Source organism: Prenolepis imparis, unplaced genomic scaffold (genome assembly GCF_030444845.1).
Source record: "Prenolepis imparis isolate NDT839.2.m4 unplaced genomic scaffold, iyPreImpa1.0 SCAF_8, whole genome shotgun sequence".
In the NCBI taxonomy this organism is placed as follows: domain Eukaryota; kingdom Metazoa; phylum Arthropoda; class Insecta; order Hymenoptera; family Formicidae; genus Prenolepis; species Prenolepis imparis.
Window position 1 is genome coordinate 6,789,326 of NW_028141166.1, and position 16,445 is coordinate 6,805,770.

The following is a 16,445-nucleotide window of genomic DNA, read 5'->3' on the forward strand; positions in this document are numbered from 1 at the left end:
TCTTTTTCATTTTTCTAGAAATCTTTTACAGATAATTAGACTCATTGAAATTTAATTAGCTAATTAAAGAGCAATTAGAGAGTGTATGGGGAAATATTCGCAGAGGGAGAGAGATGATCTGGGGAGACAAAGAGCTTCTTTCTTCTTTTTTTTGTTCAACGTGTGCAATCGTATATATATTTATATATTTAGAGTTTATAGTTTACAATATTTACATCACAGTACATTCATATTAAATGTTCCTTTTTTTTACGCGACTATCGAAATATACTACGAAAGATACTTTCATTTCAAGCATTGCTACAGAATAACGCGAACGTCGGATTCCGTCGCGACGCGAATCTGCGTCTTTGATGACGTATCAAAATGCGTATCCGTCTCTCTTTTGTACGCCTACGTTCGTTTTATCGTCCATGGAAGCGATCGCCTTCCTGGTTGCATCATCAGGCACCAACGCGAGAGAAAAAAAATAGAGGGAGGAGAGGAAGAATGGAGAGAGGGAGAGAGAGAGAGAGAGAGAAATATTAAAGAAGTTATTTAAAAAGGTATTTTTTTATGCGCGAAAAGGAATATATAATAATAAATAATAATAAAAAAATAAATTAAAATTTAACAGAGCTTCTTCAAACTTCTTCGAAAACTCGGAACGAATTTATTTTATTCTATAATTAGCATGAAATTATATTAAACGTCTTCTTTTCTTTTATTCTATGAATAAATTATAGAAAGAGAGAGGGAATAGGGGGAGAGAGATCAAGTACAAAATTATCAAACACAACCAAGAGGTAGATAGAGAGATCGATTCATAACATATAGGACGAAATCGTACACACATACACACACTCGAGCACGTTTACAGACGCACGCACACACACATACCTCTATTTATATCCGCCGATTTTTTCAATATTCATTCTTCGATAGAATTAACACCGAGAGATACAATATGCGCTGCGAGTAAACTTCCACCTTGAATTAAGTGAAACGGATATCGAGACTTGAGCTTGTGCGAGATGCTTTTCCGCGAGTTATGTATCACCTTATACTTTGACACTTTTAAAGCAAAGTACGTGTCTATTTACATGTTTCGAATCGTTTCGGCGTTTATTAAACCTCGTTTGGCATGGACAGCAGCATCGAATCTTGCGAGAGTTCGTCCATCGACTGTTCCGAGCCTGAGGAACAGAGAGAGTCAAATCGCGTGAATTACGTAACGTGAAAATCTCCTAATCGATTGGATTAGTCGTCAATCGTGGCGACAGAGTTTCTTCAAAAACGCGAATGAGCTTTCCAGACACTTTGTAAGAGGTTGCGAAAGAGAGCTCTCTTACCGTGATTGTGATAAATGGAACCCGTGGGACTCTTACACGTGGCCGGGCTAAGCTGCGGCTGTTGTTGCTGCTGATGCTGCTGCTGATGTTGAAACGAGTACGTTAGATGTAAGTTGATGTGACGACTGAAATCGTTGGGCGACGCGGTGGAGTTCGGCGGCGACTGATGCACTGTAAAAATTCCTATCTTCGACGCTCTTGTAATTACTCTTGTAATTACTTTATAATTACAATTATCATTGATAAATGAGATAGACGTGTTCAGATTATTAGATTATATTACTCGAATAATATTTTTACTGCTTTTAATAATTTTAATAATTTTAATAATTTAGTATAATTAATTAATATATAATTAAATTAATATAATACATGTATAATATAATTTAGATATGATTTTAATAATTTATTTGAGAAAGTAATCTTAATTATAACATACACAGAAAACTCAACATTATATTTTAAAATTTAATAAACAAATCACTTTTCTTCCATAATTTCTCAAAAAATTTTGACGATACGTCTATATTTTCGAGGAAGAAGAGGGAATGGGAGGAAGGTTGAGATAAGAAAAAATGTGTTTTGCACGCGATATACAATAGCTTACCGTGTTGCCCCTTTATCTTGCCCGTGTGAAGATGTTTCTTCTGCCTCGCCCTCGAATTCTGGAACCACACTTGCGTCACCCTCTTGCTGAGCCCGGTTACGTGCGCTATCCTTTCGAGGTCCTGGCCGTCGGGATTGCTGTCCAATTGAAAATTCGCCTGTAGAACGGAGAGCTGCTCCTCGGTAAAGGTCGTCCTGACCCTCTTCGCCTTGTTACCACCCTTATGACCACTCTCGGAGTCACCGCCTTCTGCGAAAGTACCAATTAGCCGTACCTCTCTCCTCCTTACCTTACTCGCGATTCCTCTCGTTTAAAACGTCATCAACCTCGTTCAATTCGCGCAAAGGAAGATTGTTATATGAATGTGACATTTGCATTTATTTAATAATATTGACGTAAATTGCGATTAATCGCAATTATTTTAACCCTAGCGTGGTCGCGCTGTTAAATAAAACGTTGGAGATTGCATGGATGACATCTGTCATTTATTTTTCAAAGAATTAAAATATAAAGACATATATGTGATGAGCATATTATTTATTTAAATATGTATATTAATCATCAAATTTAAATTTATATTTATTAAAATTGCAGATTTGTGCAATGGATGATTAATGTTATCTGTCATCCACTCCAGGGTTAACGAATGTTTAACAAGCAAATTTGATAAGACAAATTATTTTCGATTGCAGGAGGGACATAAAACTTTCTGTTGTTAAAAATTTCAGATTATTAATGTATTGATTATATATTGATTATATTAATATGTTAATTATATAATTTCAAAGAAAATTTGATTTTTTTTACGCTCAAAATCGGTTAACCCTTCTGTTCAATAAACTGTGGTACCCGAGTATAAAATTATTGTAAAAAATTTATAATAAATTTACGTAAAAGATTTATAAGATAAACCATAAGTCATTTTTTAAATAAACAAAATTTAAGTTTTTTTTGTGAAAAAGTAAATGATAAGAAGAAAAAGCAACTTTAAATATTAAAACTCGAAACTTTTCTTCGTCCGAAACAAAATACAACGATCAAATATGAAAGAATTAATAAGAGCCAGACGCAGTTATTAAGCGCAACAAACTTGTTTGTAAATTCCTCTCTAATTATTTTGAACGTTTCGGTCCTTCCTTTGGACCATCCTCAGCATATCAATTAGTAAGAAAATCCACGTGTTGTGAAAGCAAGGATTGAAACGTTCAAAATAATTGGAGCGGCATTTAAAAACAAGTTTGTTTTTAAATAAGAGCCTTCTTATTAGCCCTTTTTCACGCCTAATATCAGAGTCTTTTTAATTTATTAATACAAATGACTTAATACACAAAGAGTGTTAGTATTCGTAAACCTCCTAAAATATAACGAGAAAATATTCAATGCTATAAAATATTGTTGCAGTTCTATATGTCATAAACAGCTGATATGTGTCAAACACAATTGGTACCCAGGTATCCATGTATTGAAAAAATTATGCATCGACAGAAGGGTTAAAGGGAACCTCGGACGTATTCGCGCGACATTTCTCACCATCGGAGGAGGTATTGTTGCCTTCGACGACGTCGAGATAGTGGGCCTTGCAGAGCAATCGGGCGTCCACAAGGGCAAACTGTTCGCCGGTCGACAGCTGACGCGAGCAAGCGTCGCACGCGAAGCAGGCCAGATGATAAACCCTTTCTCTGGCCCTTCTCACCCAATCCCCAGCGCCCACGCTGCGTCCGCATTTTGCGCACTTTGCGCCGAAAGCTCTACAAACACGAGAAGTGGAACCACTTACGTGTTAAGTGTAAACTGCAGAGGTACGTATATTATTTGTAAGCGTAGCGAGAGTATGTATCGTGACGTTTCGATTATTTATTCCATCCTACCATGTTAGCCAATATAGTCGACTCGATGAGCGAGTACGAGGCGTAATGATAACTGCTGGAATATAACTCGCGGATGAGCGCGGATCGGCGAAGGTCGAAGCAAAGGTAGGCAGAAAGATAGAGATAGAGAGAGAAGAGAGTAAGAAAAGGGACTAGAAAAGAGAGATATTCGTGTCGAGGAGCAAGTGGTCTCCAGTGTAGCGCGTGTTTTGCGGCCGTTTATTTCTTCGGTTCTCGATTGCCCTCCTCTGCCCCCATCTCACTCTTCCACGAGCTTCGGGAAAGATGTGCGCGAAAGAACATCGTTTCTCCAGATACACACCTTTACGACTCTGTACTTTTCCTCTGTATCTGTTATAGGTATTAACGTATTAACCCGTACACGCCTAGCACGTCACGTAAAATTCGAGACCCTTGCGTTTTAATTAACCCCGGTTCGCGCTTGCACGGCTAGAAAATTATATATACAATATCCCTTTAAATTAATTAGTTGAAATTATAAAGATTGCATCGTAGTATATCGATATTCCGCAAAGCGGAGCCAACTCTTCTGTGCGCGATCCTTAATAAAGAGTATCCTTAATAAAGAGTATCCTTAATAAAGAGTATCTTTAATAAAGAGTGTCTCCTTAATAAAGAGTATTCGTAAAAATAAAATCTTAACAGCGGAGCGAGATCGAGTCTCGAATAATACATCGCATACAGTTAATGTGCGGGTTTATGTGCGAGCGATCCCTGTAAACAGTAGCCGTGTACCACGGCCTACGAACACGGACATTACGCACGCACGCACTCACGCACGCACGCATGCACGCCCGGATGAATGGCCCGACGAGGTTTGCACCTACTGGAGAACGTGGCGAAGGATGGACCGTAGCGAGGATCGGAGCAGCAGCTCGGAGCGAGAGGGACGCTTGTTCCTCCTCGGCGCGGTCCCCGAGCGAGAGTGTCGCGGCCGATAATTAAACAACGACTAGACGGCCCATTAGCCCATTATCATATTCATGAACACGGAAAGTGCATCCGATCCGATACCCTCGATCTCTTCCCGCGGAACGGATGCGCCTCCGGGATACATCGCGCGATTTGAATATCTTACGGGTCGCCACGCGACTACCCCGGTGGTCATTTTACCCCCGCTGCGGATGTTGTCGCCGAAAAAATGTTGTGTCTCGCTCGGAATAATAAATTCGTGGATAAATTGCACGATATCTATCTCATCGGAGTATAATTTTCTATGAAAAATAATTTTATTTAGGTATTTAATCAAGCAATAAAATAAAATTAAGTAATTAAATCAAATAATTAATTAAAGTAATAAAATAAGGTAACTTTATTTAATACAGTAATTAAATAAAGTAATTTTATATTTAATAAAAATAAATTTAATTTAATAAAATAATTTTATTTTATTTTATACTCTTTCCTCTTTCTTATCTCGAAGGAGATGTCTAAATCGTGATGATATTCTCCATCTCTTGTACATTTCCTTAAACGCAGACTTTGAAAACAAAGAAGAGGAGCAGAGAGTAAACGGATTCTATACTTCTCCGGCGAGATTAAACTTCGATCTGACGACCCGATACATGGTCTTAATCCTATTGTCCTTTAAGAGAGGCGGCTAATTCCCTGTTCCGGCGCTAAAGGTGCCCACGCCTCGGAAGCCTAGAGAAGGATTTGAATTTCGAGTGACTCGTCCACGATTATGACACTGTTGATTCTCGAAGTAGTCGCAATAAAGGGGACTATATGTCGATGCGAGACAAGGAACGACGACACGGGGGCGATCTTAAGCGATCGTCTTTACACGCGATACTTTGCTCCGTAAATTCCGCTTATTTTTTTCTTTTTGCGATCTTTTTTTGCGCTTCGTCCATTATGTCGCGCGCGAGAGAAGACAAGGATGATTCCCCGATTCTTTCGGAGTTCCTTGTCGGCGGCGGTTCCTTGTCGACGGGTCTACGGGTATTCGGGATCCTGCCGACGACCGGGTCATGGTATATGGCAGCATTACCAGGCAGAAAGCACGAGTCAAAAAAATTACGCGGCAGATTCCTTCGGACCTCCCGCACACTCCGTTCCCGAAGAATCCGGTATGTGTCCAAGTTAACCGATTAAAAAAAAATAATACCTAATACCTAGAGACTCGTTGTTATATAATTAACGACGGTATCTCCTTTGATTCCGCGATGATAGAAAAATCCCGATAAATGATTTGCTTTGCCGTTTATACAATTGCGCGGGAATATATGTTGAATAAATGCAACATAATGCGCATGAATTTGTGGTATATTTGAAAGACACTCTTCAAAGATGTACAGGCGCATCGCCAGATGCCGGCGCGTAGCGATCGGATATCGCGACGTCCGACGTCAGACGGTTCGGTTGGTGCAATACCCAGGTGACTGAGGTAACTGATTGACAGTTGGATAAACACATTGGGCAGACTTCGCCCGGAGCCTTCCGTACAATCGACGAGTCACCGCGGGTTCTCCGTCTACTTTGATCTCCACGACTGTACGTCTTACATCGCTATCGATGCGCATCTCGCGCGCAACAAAAATATCCCACTTATTCATCCGCGGCAGCGCGAACAAAAAGAAGCACAGCTATTTTCTCTCCCTCTCTCTTCCCATTTCTTTCTCCTCTTCCATCGACACACATCGAACACATGATCGTACTGATGTAATCGTCAAATGCAATTAAAAAAATCATACGAGTAATATTATTTCAAGCGAAGGTGTCAATCGATCGTAGAAACTTACAGGGCGTAGTCGTGCCTGCAGTAGAGCCGCATGCCTCTCAGGAAGCAAGAGTGCTGATCGTGCAACGGCCTGGCACAGGCGCAACACCTCAGGCACCTGGAGTGCCAGGTACGTCCGCCCACGCACAGGACGGTCCGTTCGCGTACGCGTTCGCCGCATCCACCGCACTCCATTACACTGGGCGACGTTTCCGGGCCGACGACCAGGCCGCTGGTGCCCTCGGGACAGGCGAGATTGGATCCGCTAATGCTGCCGTCGCACGCTCCGTCGCCGCTCGTGTCCTCGACTTCCGTCTGCGTACATAACAAGCGAAACAACGTGGTTCAGACTCACGTGGTAGATCGATTTGACATTTTTCTTTTTTTTTTAGGAATTTTCTTCTCCGGAAATTTCACCTAAGAAAATAATAAGAATCTTGATGCAAGATATCCGCAAATTGTGATGCAATTATCAAACTGATAATTCGTCATGAAAAGAAAACAAGTGGAAACTATAGATTTTTTTATTCATTATCAGATTTACGGTAGATCAATTTTTGACATTTCTTAATTTTCTTCTTTAAAATTCCATATAAGAGAATAATAAGAATCTCGATGTGGAGAATATCCATAAATTATGATACAATCAAAGTGATAATTTGTCATAACAAAAAACAAATGAGAAATTTATTTCTTTATTCAGATTTACGGTAGATTAATTCAATATGTTTTAAAGGAATTTTCTTCTTTAGAGATTCCACTTAAGAGAATAATAAGAATCTCGATACAAGTTATCCATAAATCATGATTCAATCGTCAAAGTGATAAATAATTAGTCGCAAAAAGCGAAAAATATATAGATTCTTTATTTAGATTCACGATAGATCAATTTGACATTTTTTAAAGAATTTTCTTTCCTAGAATTCCACGTAAGAGAATAATAAAAATCTCGATGCAAAATATCCATAAATCATGATTTACTCGTCAAAGTAATAATTTGTCGCAAAAGAAAACAAGCAAATAATGTATATATTTTTTATTCAGATTCATGATAGATTACTTTGACATTTTTTAAAGGGGAATTTCCTTCTCTAAATATTCTACGTAAGAAACTAATTTGCAAAATATCCGTAAATCGTCAAAGTGATCGAATTCATCGCGAAAAAGAGAAAAACAAGCGAAAATGTATAAATTTTTGTATCGCCCGCATAGAGTTTTCGCAAGAGAGAATGTCAAAAGAATATTCTAAAAACAGATTCACCGAGACACGCCTCCCTCGTTCGAGAGTCATTTCGCCGATGACGCTGCAAGGGGCTGCGACGTTAACACCCGGGGTTTACCCGTAACAAGGCCGGTAACATAATGACCGAGAGACTGGTTGCTCTTGGACGGCCATTATACGCGTCCCATCGGCGTTACCCGGCCTCCGTGGAACCCTTATTTGGGGGAATGTTGTGGGGTGTTATATGGACGAGCGCGCGCACAGGGTGCGTGTATACATATATGTACATATATGCGTTGTTACCTAGGATCGTGAGAGGTTGTCGAGGCGAGAACACGCATTTACACATGCGATACCAGCCACTTGGGTGAAAGACACGGGACACGCGTGTCACCATATTGAAAAGGAGGTGTTATGGGGCGCGAGCGTATACATATCCGTCTCTGTCTCTATGGGGAACTCTATGGAGGACTCGAATCGCGAGTGCCGTTGGTGCTGCGGTTACGTTCGCTCACGGTGGGGTGCCTTTTCGCTTGACCAGCTGCCTACCGGATCCTTTACCGGGCGACTTCTCAAACTGGAACTACGCCCTGCATCCAGTATCTCGCGGAAGAGCACGAGAGAGAGGGATGCGCGCGTGAGATATCGGTCGGAATGAGATATACGAGCGATGTGATAAAACGAGAGATGAATATCAATGTAGGAGTCATCGCATATCTCTCGCGCGATCCGATAAATAATGATTTATAAAATATTATAATTTTATACATTTATATAAGATTTATATATAATATTCAATTGCAATGTAGTTGAATTAATTTAGTGCAAATCTCTCCGATGAACGTCTAAAAGTAGCAAGGAGATAAGTGAAAGCGCGAGGGGAGATATATCGATATTGCTACATGTTTTATATGCATTTTCTATGACGCGTGCAATTTATATTGACGTACGTAAAACCGCTGTATATCAATCCGAATGAGAAGACGTTATTCCCGCGTTCGCATTTTATAGGATAGCAAGAGGACAGCAAGATATCAGACGTTCTTATACGCGTACTTGTATACGTATACAGCATTTGCGAGTCGAGAGAGTCAGAGATGACAATAATAACTCCGAGACTCCGAGTCTCTCATAGGCGGCATCGTAAAACGCGGGATTAAATCCCTTTGACCTAATGTATATGCGCCTTCGAATATCAAATAGGAAAGTTTTGCAGCGATGCGAAAAGTGAACTCGAGATCTCAGATATTTGCATAATTATAAATTTTCGACTAGAGGTGCGTTACTTAAAATTATCTATAATTAAATATTTTATTATAGATAACAAATATTAGATATAAAATATTTTATTTTATATATATGTATAAAAAATTATATATTTTATATATAATATGCATACATATATAATATTTATAATATAATCCTATTTATATATAATATAGACATATAATCTCAAAAAATATATTATACATCTTTTAATTTCTTAATCATCCTGACCGTAGAAAATTATCTTTTTAAAGTGGCGGGATATAATTTTCGCATTAACGCGTGAGTCAACTACCTAATAAGCAGTTCCTAGATCTCTCATAATCGGATCTAAAGATTCATCTATTCTAGTAATCCCGCTTTTACGATGTTATTGACTCTTTATTGGAAAAAGGCGTCTCTCACTCGAGTACCTTTGCCACGACCCCGGAGGACCCCGTGGTAAACTTGTATATTCTGTATTTGTATTGAGTCCTCGTACACGCCTCTGTTTAGAATGGCCGTGAGGGCCCATTCTTATATAGTTCTCGAGTGGTTTCGGTTTCGGTTTCGGTCCCTTTCCCGATAGACACTACCATGGGTATGACTTTCAAAGCTGAAAGCCTGTCGGCGGGGGGGGCCCCTAGGGGTCCCCCAATACAGGCTTTCCGCCTTCATCGGCCCTTGCGACTCCGTGTCAATTTCAGCCCAGGACACGTTTGTGTCCATTGAAAACGATATTTCTTTTCCTAGCGAAACTATTCTCATAGGTATGCATTCGTCCATATAATAATCATAATGCGATCTAGCGCGGTAAACCGAAATATCAACCGACGCGATGATATCATGTGATACGTGTATACTCTTTTTTTATTTCTTACAATTTATTAGACTTTTTGTATTAATTTTACATTTAAAATTTATTCTCACATATTATACTAATTATCACAGTTAATTTTATACTATAATTTTTTAAAATAATTTTCTATATATTTAAATAAATTTTTAAATAATTATTAGTCGAATAAATACCTCTAAAATCATCAGTTATTAAATTTTTAAAAAAATTTGCAATTTTAAAAATATCCTTTTTATTACTTAATTTTTTATTCAAAAAAACATTTTAAAAATAACTTATTAATTATATCTCATAATTTTTTTACATAAATTTATTATAAAAAAATTTTTATTACGTTTATTATCATTACAAAGGTAATGACTATTATCTTCAAATTTAGGAATAATAATTGACAACAAAAATCTATATCATTTTAGCGCGAACGAATAAAACGATTCGCGAAATACACAGAGAGATCTGCGTGATCGAAGGCTATAATGTTTGAATCGATCATCGAATGCGTATTCGATGAATTTGAAATTACATGTCACAGGGAATTTCCGGCGCACGGAACGTAAATTCGTTTTCAGTTCGCTAATGAACACGAACGTTAATTAGAAACGAACACTTTGTAGTAGACTGCCCGAGATGCGAGAAATGGCGTTATTATCTAATAGAATTTGCTCGCGCATACCTATATACACACACACGGACTTTCATTAGAGGAATTTATTAAAGAGAAAGGGAGAGAGAGAAATAGAACGCGAGAGTTATAGACGTCGAATATTCGAGGTACGTAAACCCGTGCAAATTCTCTACCGAATATCTCGTTCGAGTTCTTTTCTCTCTGTCAAAAATGTGCGAACTTTTTTTTACGCGAAATTAAACTTAATCTATTTATCCGCCATCGATTAGAGGGATGTTAAACACGAAGAAAAACGAAATGTGCTCGAAGGAGACATCCCGGTGCGAGAAAGAACGGGGGGGCCTCCCCGATTTCGATCTTTCTCGAGAGGGAGAAGCGGGGGAGGCCTTTCGCTCGTTTCTTTCGCATCTCTCTACGGTTATCCAGGTGTCAAGTTGACAAAGTGGCCGGCTACATTTGGGTATATATCTTGGAGAGCGGGCGAACGATCGAGGAAAATAATGTTCGGGGGGGTTTTTGTGTATTTCGGAGTTTTCCCGAAACGCGGTCGAGAGGGCACGAGCCTCAGCTCTTCACGCCTTCCTAAGAAAAGGGACGATGACTGTGGAAACTCCGTCTGCAGGTATAATAGACAGAGCGCCGATCCATTCCACGAGACATGGGACGGGTCCGGGCCACTCGAAATCCATTTAAATCGCCATCCGATTTCTGGTTTCGCACGACACATTGTCGCCACCGCCACCGTCGCGCCGTCATCTCCGTCGCCGTCTGTTGCCGGCATTGTCCTGGAGAGATACGGCGGGAAAGAAGAGATTCGTTTCACGATTAGCCCGGACCGCTTATTACCCGCGCGGATGCCCTCCGAAGTCGACGAGTGCTCGGGAGACGTCGAACGGACCGTGACAATGGCGCTCGCGCCCGTTCTGACAGTGAATAGTTTGAGTTTGCGTTGCCCACGCGTGCGCGAGTACACAGAGAGAATTTTCTCTTATGGAATTTACTCTGAAAATCATGGTGATCGTGGGACAATATAGAAAGAATTTTAAAAATATATGTTTGATTAATTTTATTATACTTTTAGTAAATTTTATTATACTTTTAGTAAAATTAATCAAACATTTTATATTTTATTGTGATAGATATTATTATTTTTTATTGTGATAAATATTAATTAGAGAAATTCTCATAAAATTCTTTTCATATTATATTGTCCCACGATTACCATGATTTTCAGGATAAATTATAAGAGAAAATTCTGTGCTTTTCTTACGTGACATCATGCCTGTGCATCTCCCGATGTCCATATATAAATATATTATTTTTATATTATTTTATATATATTATTATTATTTTATATGTATATATATATATAATTTTATTTTAAAAACATTCTCTCCCTGACTCTCTTCTCATTAAAAAGAATTTAATAACTTATAAATTATTTCATTTTTACATAAATTTCTGATAAATTAATTTTATTACGTTTATTATCATTATATATGTATATAGTGATAATTATGATAATTATCTTCAAATTTAGGAATAATAATTAACAAAAAATTATATTATTTTAACATGACTACCAAATAAAAATTTTCAGAAATACAGAAATATACGGAAAATAAATACGGCGTTTTAATTGTGTAAATGAGAAACCACAAAAGTATAATTCAAAGTTTCTTTATATATGGATAATTTTATCTTTATTTACGCACAAAAAAAATTAGCTATCATAGATAAATTTTAGGTGTTCCTATATTCACCTGAAATTTAGTTATTATGTCTAAATTTTAGTTATGGTAATTAATATTTTTAACTATAATTTAATGAGGAACTCTCTATTAAATTATAGTTTAAAAATATTAATTATCATAGCTAAAATTTAGGCATGATGACTTTTCAGATGTAAATAAAGAAACACCTAAAATTTAGTTATAATAAATAATTCTTTTTTCTCCATGTGTTATTAAGATAAGAAAAGCAGAAACAAATTTTAATTATATAAAGTTTCTCAGTACAAAAATCTGTTCACACTCAGATTATCACGTTTTCGCGTTATTCATGAAGTTACTTGTCAAAAGTATAAACAACATCGGCGATTTATCGCTGCTGGTCACATTTCAAGAATTTAAACAATGATTTATAAATAATTTATTGAATCTATATTGATTTATATAAATTTATATTAATCTTTTTAAACGCCTAAATTTTTCTATGTCGCCAGAAGGGAATAGAAGGGAAGCCTATAGATGTAAAATGAGAAATATCAATTACGTTACGCTATATGAATTATACTATGTACGTAACTTTAGCTAAGCGATAAATCCGCTCTTGAGCGAGGCGTGTCTCGCGATTCGCGTCTCGCATTTTTCCCTCGCCCTCTCCTCCGCATCTCGCTTGGTCTCCCTTATTCATCTCGTTCGCGCAACACAGGCGAGAAAGAAGAGAGAGCGAGCAGAGACTTGAAAAGAAAACGGAGCTATATAACTCCGGATCAGGCTGATGCGGCATTTTGCGCGCTTTACGCCGACAATTTACTGGACCACACGCGCCGCGGATGACGCGCTATCCCGTGAAAGGTCGCCTTATTTTCGCGCAACAATTCACGCGCCCTTCTTCCCGGCGTGGGACGTCACCTCGACGTGATCTTACGCGAATTTACGGTTTCGCTCGCGCGTAGGCATGCTTTACTTTACATATACCCGTCTACAGCCGGATGCGTAATTCATCCCCGGAGTGTGTACGTCGCGAGTTAGTACAGGGAATATAACAAGGATCTCTCTCCCTATCCCTCTCGCAAATCAGGATGATATGCCGTTTATCCATTAGATTTAATACAAGATTTTACCAAATTTTTCTTTACTCGCAGCTGCAACATAGCTTCTGTTACTTTGGTATTATTATTTATTTTTTCCCTTATTTAAGTTTTGACGTTTCTTGATTCGCCTGCATTTTTTCGTCGTTAAATAATATTGAAACGGTACGATTGTATGAAAGATTCGAGAAATATATCTATCAATCTATTCCTAATTTAAGTTTTTAAAAAGTTGTACAATTGATAAAAAAACCCATCATTTATAGAAACACTTATAAATATATTCTTGAATCATATCATCATTCTTTCCTCGATTCTGCCATCAATCTCACTGTATTAAGTACTTTGGAAGTATCATCCGTGATTTTCTGCGAATATCTATTTCTACCTCGATCTTATACAATATTTGCATTACACGTACCTTCATAATTTCTCCACGAAAGATGAGACGAGAGGACAGATTCCCGTAGATCCCTGGACCGCGCACTGTTCGCAGGAGATATCGGTTCACGGTTGCCGTCGACCTCTCGACATCGCGAACGACCGAGAGAATTCCGAGAGGTGTAAATACAAGATATGTAAGATGTAATAATGATACGGCAAACGCGAGATCGCCGACGATTCCTTAGTTAAGCGCCATGCGAGGAGGCGACAGAGACGCGCACCATGACACCGCGTACGGGAAGAGAGAAGAGAGTTTGTATCCGCGCGATCCTCGGCTACAATAACGTAACTCCCGGCCGGGATGCTGCATCGCACGGAGACTCTCTCGCGCGCGACACACGCACACAAAGACACATACACAAACACACCAACAAACACAAGGAACCCCGTTCACCAAATGGGCGGAACAAACGCGTGATGGGCGGTGCGGTTCTCCGAAGCTGCGATTCGTCCAGGCTCGGGTATGGTCCATCATCTCGAGCAGGGTGAGAGAAGAGAAAGAGAGAGAGAGAACACAATTTGCGCGCGCGTGTTTCTCTCCCCCACTTTGATGTCGAAGCGTCCGCGCGGATGTGTAATAGGAAACGCGGCGCTGATTGGCCGCGATCTCATCTCGAGCTGCGGAAGAGATCTATCTTTCTTGCCGACGACGTCGGAGGGAGGAGATCTGGAGCTTGGGGTAGTTTTACTCCATACCGACGCAAAAGAAAAAAAAAAATGATACATACATATATGTATTAGGTACGTATATATCAGCTGATTTGCGCGCGCACAAGAAGATACGTTGTTATTAATCCGCACGCGTTAAATATCTTCTTGATGTGGAATCTCGTGATACAGAATTAAAATTTAGCCGCGATCTCATCTCGATCCACAAAAGAGAACTTTCTCTCTTTCCCTTTCGAGTCGTCGTCTAATGCAAGACGACATCAGAGGGAGGAGAGATAGGGTTTGGGGTAGTTTTACTCCAAACCGATAAAAAAAAAATTATACATATCGCGCATATGATAAATTATTATTAATCTGCATGTGCAAAATATTTTCTTGTTCCCGTCATATAAAATTTTGTATGATGCAGAGAGAAGGTAAACTAAAATTTAATGAATTATTAAGGGAAAGTTCTTTGATCTTCGAACGCTTCTCTTATCGCGGTGCGAATTCAAGTTCTGCAGAGACAAGGCAAACTCCAGATTGACGACACGCGAATGATCATTTTGTGAACGGGCAAGGTATGTGTAAAATCTACAAACCGCGGGCACGCAAATTACACCGGACATAGTGCGCAGGCTGCGTTCTCTGAGGAGAACGTTGATATGAAAAATGGTCGGCCGGGCACTCCCGCGTGCGCACGACGAACATAATAAATAACAATACGGAGTCTGCCTACGGATACCGGGGGATATATATGCATATAGGTCCCGGGCCTTATACCTGAACTGCCGCGGCGCGTCATTAAAATTATTTATGAGGAAATAAGAATCCGAAGCGGGGGCCCCCGAGGTTCGCGCGGACGTACCCCTCTCGCGCCCTTCTTACGAGAAGGCGCGCGCTTATCCCCCCGATCCTCTTTAATGTCGGCTAACGTCTGTGTGTCCTGTGCGGTGTTGTAGGTGGATTAGTAGATTAAACTCGGATGTTTTCGCTCTCGTTTCTCCTCTTTTTCAAGACCAACTGCGGACGCGCGTGATTGATTAATCTGATAAATGATTAACTTATACTTGATTCTAGTATATAATACTATTTATAATAATTCTTTATCAAATATATGTCTGATATTGTAATACGTTAGGAAAAAATTCGTAAAAATAATAACGCAAAAAGATATCCGCTTTTTTTACCATCATCTCTCTTGTCATCGTCATCGTTATTTATTATCGTCGATGATCTCGTAGCAAACATTTCTCCGTCTATTCAGGTCTTCTGCTATTTGTGAAGAAATTCGCATTATTCTCGCCTGTTTGCTCTATACCCCTCCTTCCCCTTCGCGCCTGTGTAACCCAATTAGCTACGCGCGTCTGTTTATTTACATAATCGGCCCATGGGGCATTTAACGTATCGATCACGTAATTATCGGGGCGCGAGGCCCCGGATAGACCAGAGGCACGGTGCTTCATTTCGGGACCGGGGTAAACTCTCGTGCGAGAGGCGAGAGAGAGCGCGAGGATGAAGAGGTAACGCCGTAGGAGGTGAGAAATAAAAATAAGAAGCCCAAGGGGGAATTCTCAGCTGGGGGTCATTCCTGACGGAAAGATTTTCGTTTCGGGCGCTTCTTCGTTCGACGATCGACCACCTGGCCGTACATAGTTACACCTTGTAAACGGTCACTGTCTACCGCGGGTACAGACCGGGCAATAAACGCGACCGGAGCCGACTCGTGCTGGCTCTGCGGAGCTGGATATATACACGGAAAGGTATTCAACCGAGATTAATCGCCGCAGATTTGTCACGGACATCGTTGCGGGAACGGTCGCTTATCTCTTTCTGTTTTTTTTCTCTCGCTCTTTCTCTCTCTTTTTTTTTTCCTCTCGCTCACTCGATGATCGGCGTCGACAGCCGATCGGGTCGAGAAGACAATTTTCAGCGACAATTAATCTTACTCCATTGCAATCTTGTCCATTGATCCCGTCACGGATCACGGCACTTTAACGAGCTCGTGTATATTTGGACAGTTACTTCAGGAAGTGTC

At 39.6% G+C, this 16,445-nt stretch overlaps 1 protein-coding gene across 3 annotated transcripts; it reads right to left on the reverse strand.

Moving 5' to 3' along the window:
• Positions 1 to 168: 168 nt before the first annotated feature.
• Positions 169 to 14,181, reverse strand: Awh (LIM/homeobox protein arrowhead). Of its 3 annotated transcripts, none has more exons than XM_083044862.1 (6): positions 13,737 to 14,181; positions 6,572 to 6,864; positions 3,469 to 3,686; positions 1,939 to 2,184; positions 1,332 to 1,514; positions 169 to 1,175 (listed from the first exon to the last, which is right to left on the reverse strand). In XM_083044862.1, exons 1-6 carry the CDS (start codon positions 13,740 to 13,742, stop codon positions 1,108 to 1,110), a joined length of 1,014 nt encoding a protein of 337 aa, XP_082900988.1. In that variant the 5' UTR covers positions 13,743 to 14,181; the 3' UTR covers positions 169 to 1,107. The 3 variants fall into 3 exon arrangements, with proteins under 3 accessions (XP_082900988.1, XP_082900987.1, XP_082900989.1); XM_083044861.1 differs by having other exon boundaries at positions 1,939 to 2,187; positions 13,737 to 14,072; XM_083044863.1 differs by having other exon boundaries at positions 1,332 to 1,502; positions 1,939 to 2,187; positions 13,737 to 14,071.
• Positions 14,182 to 16,445: the final 2,264 nt, after the last annotated feature.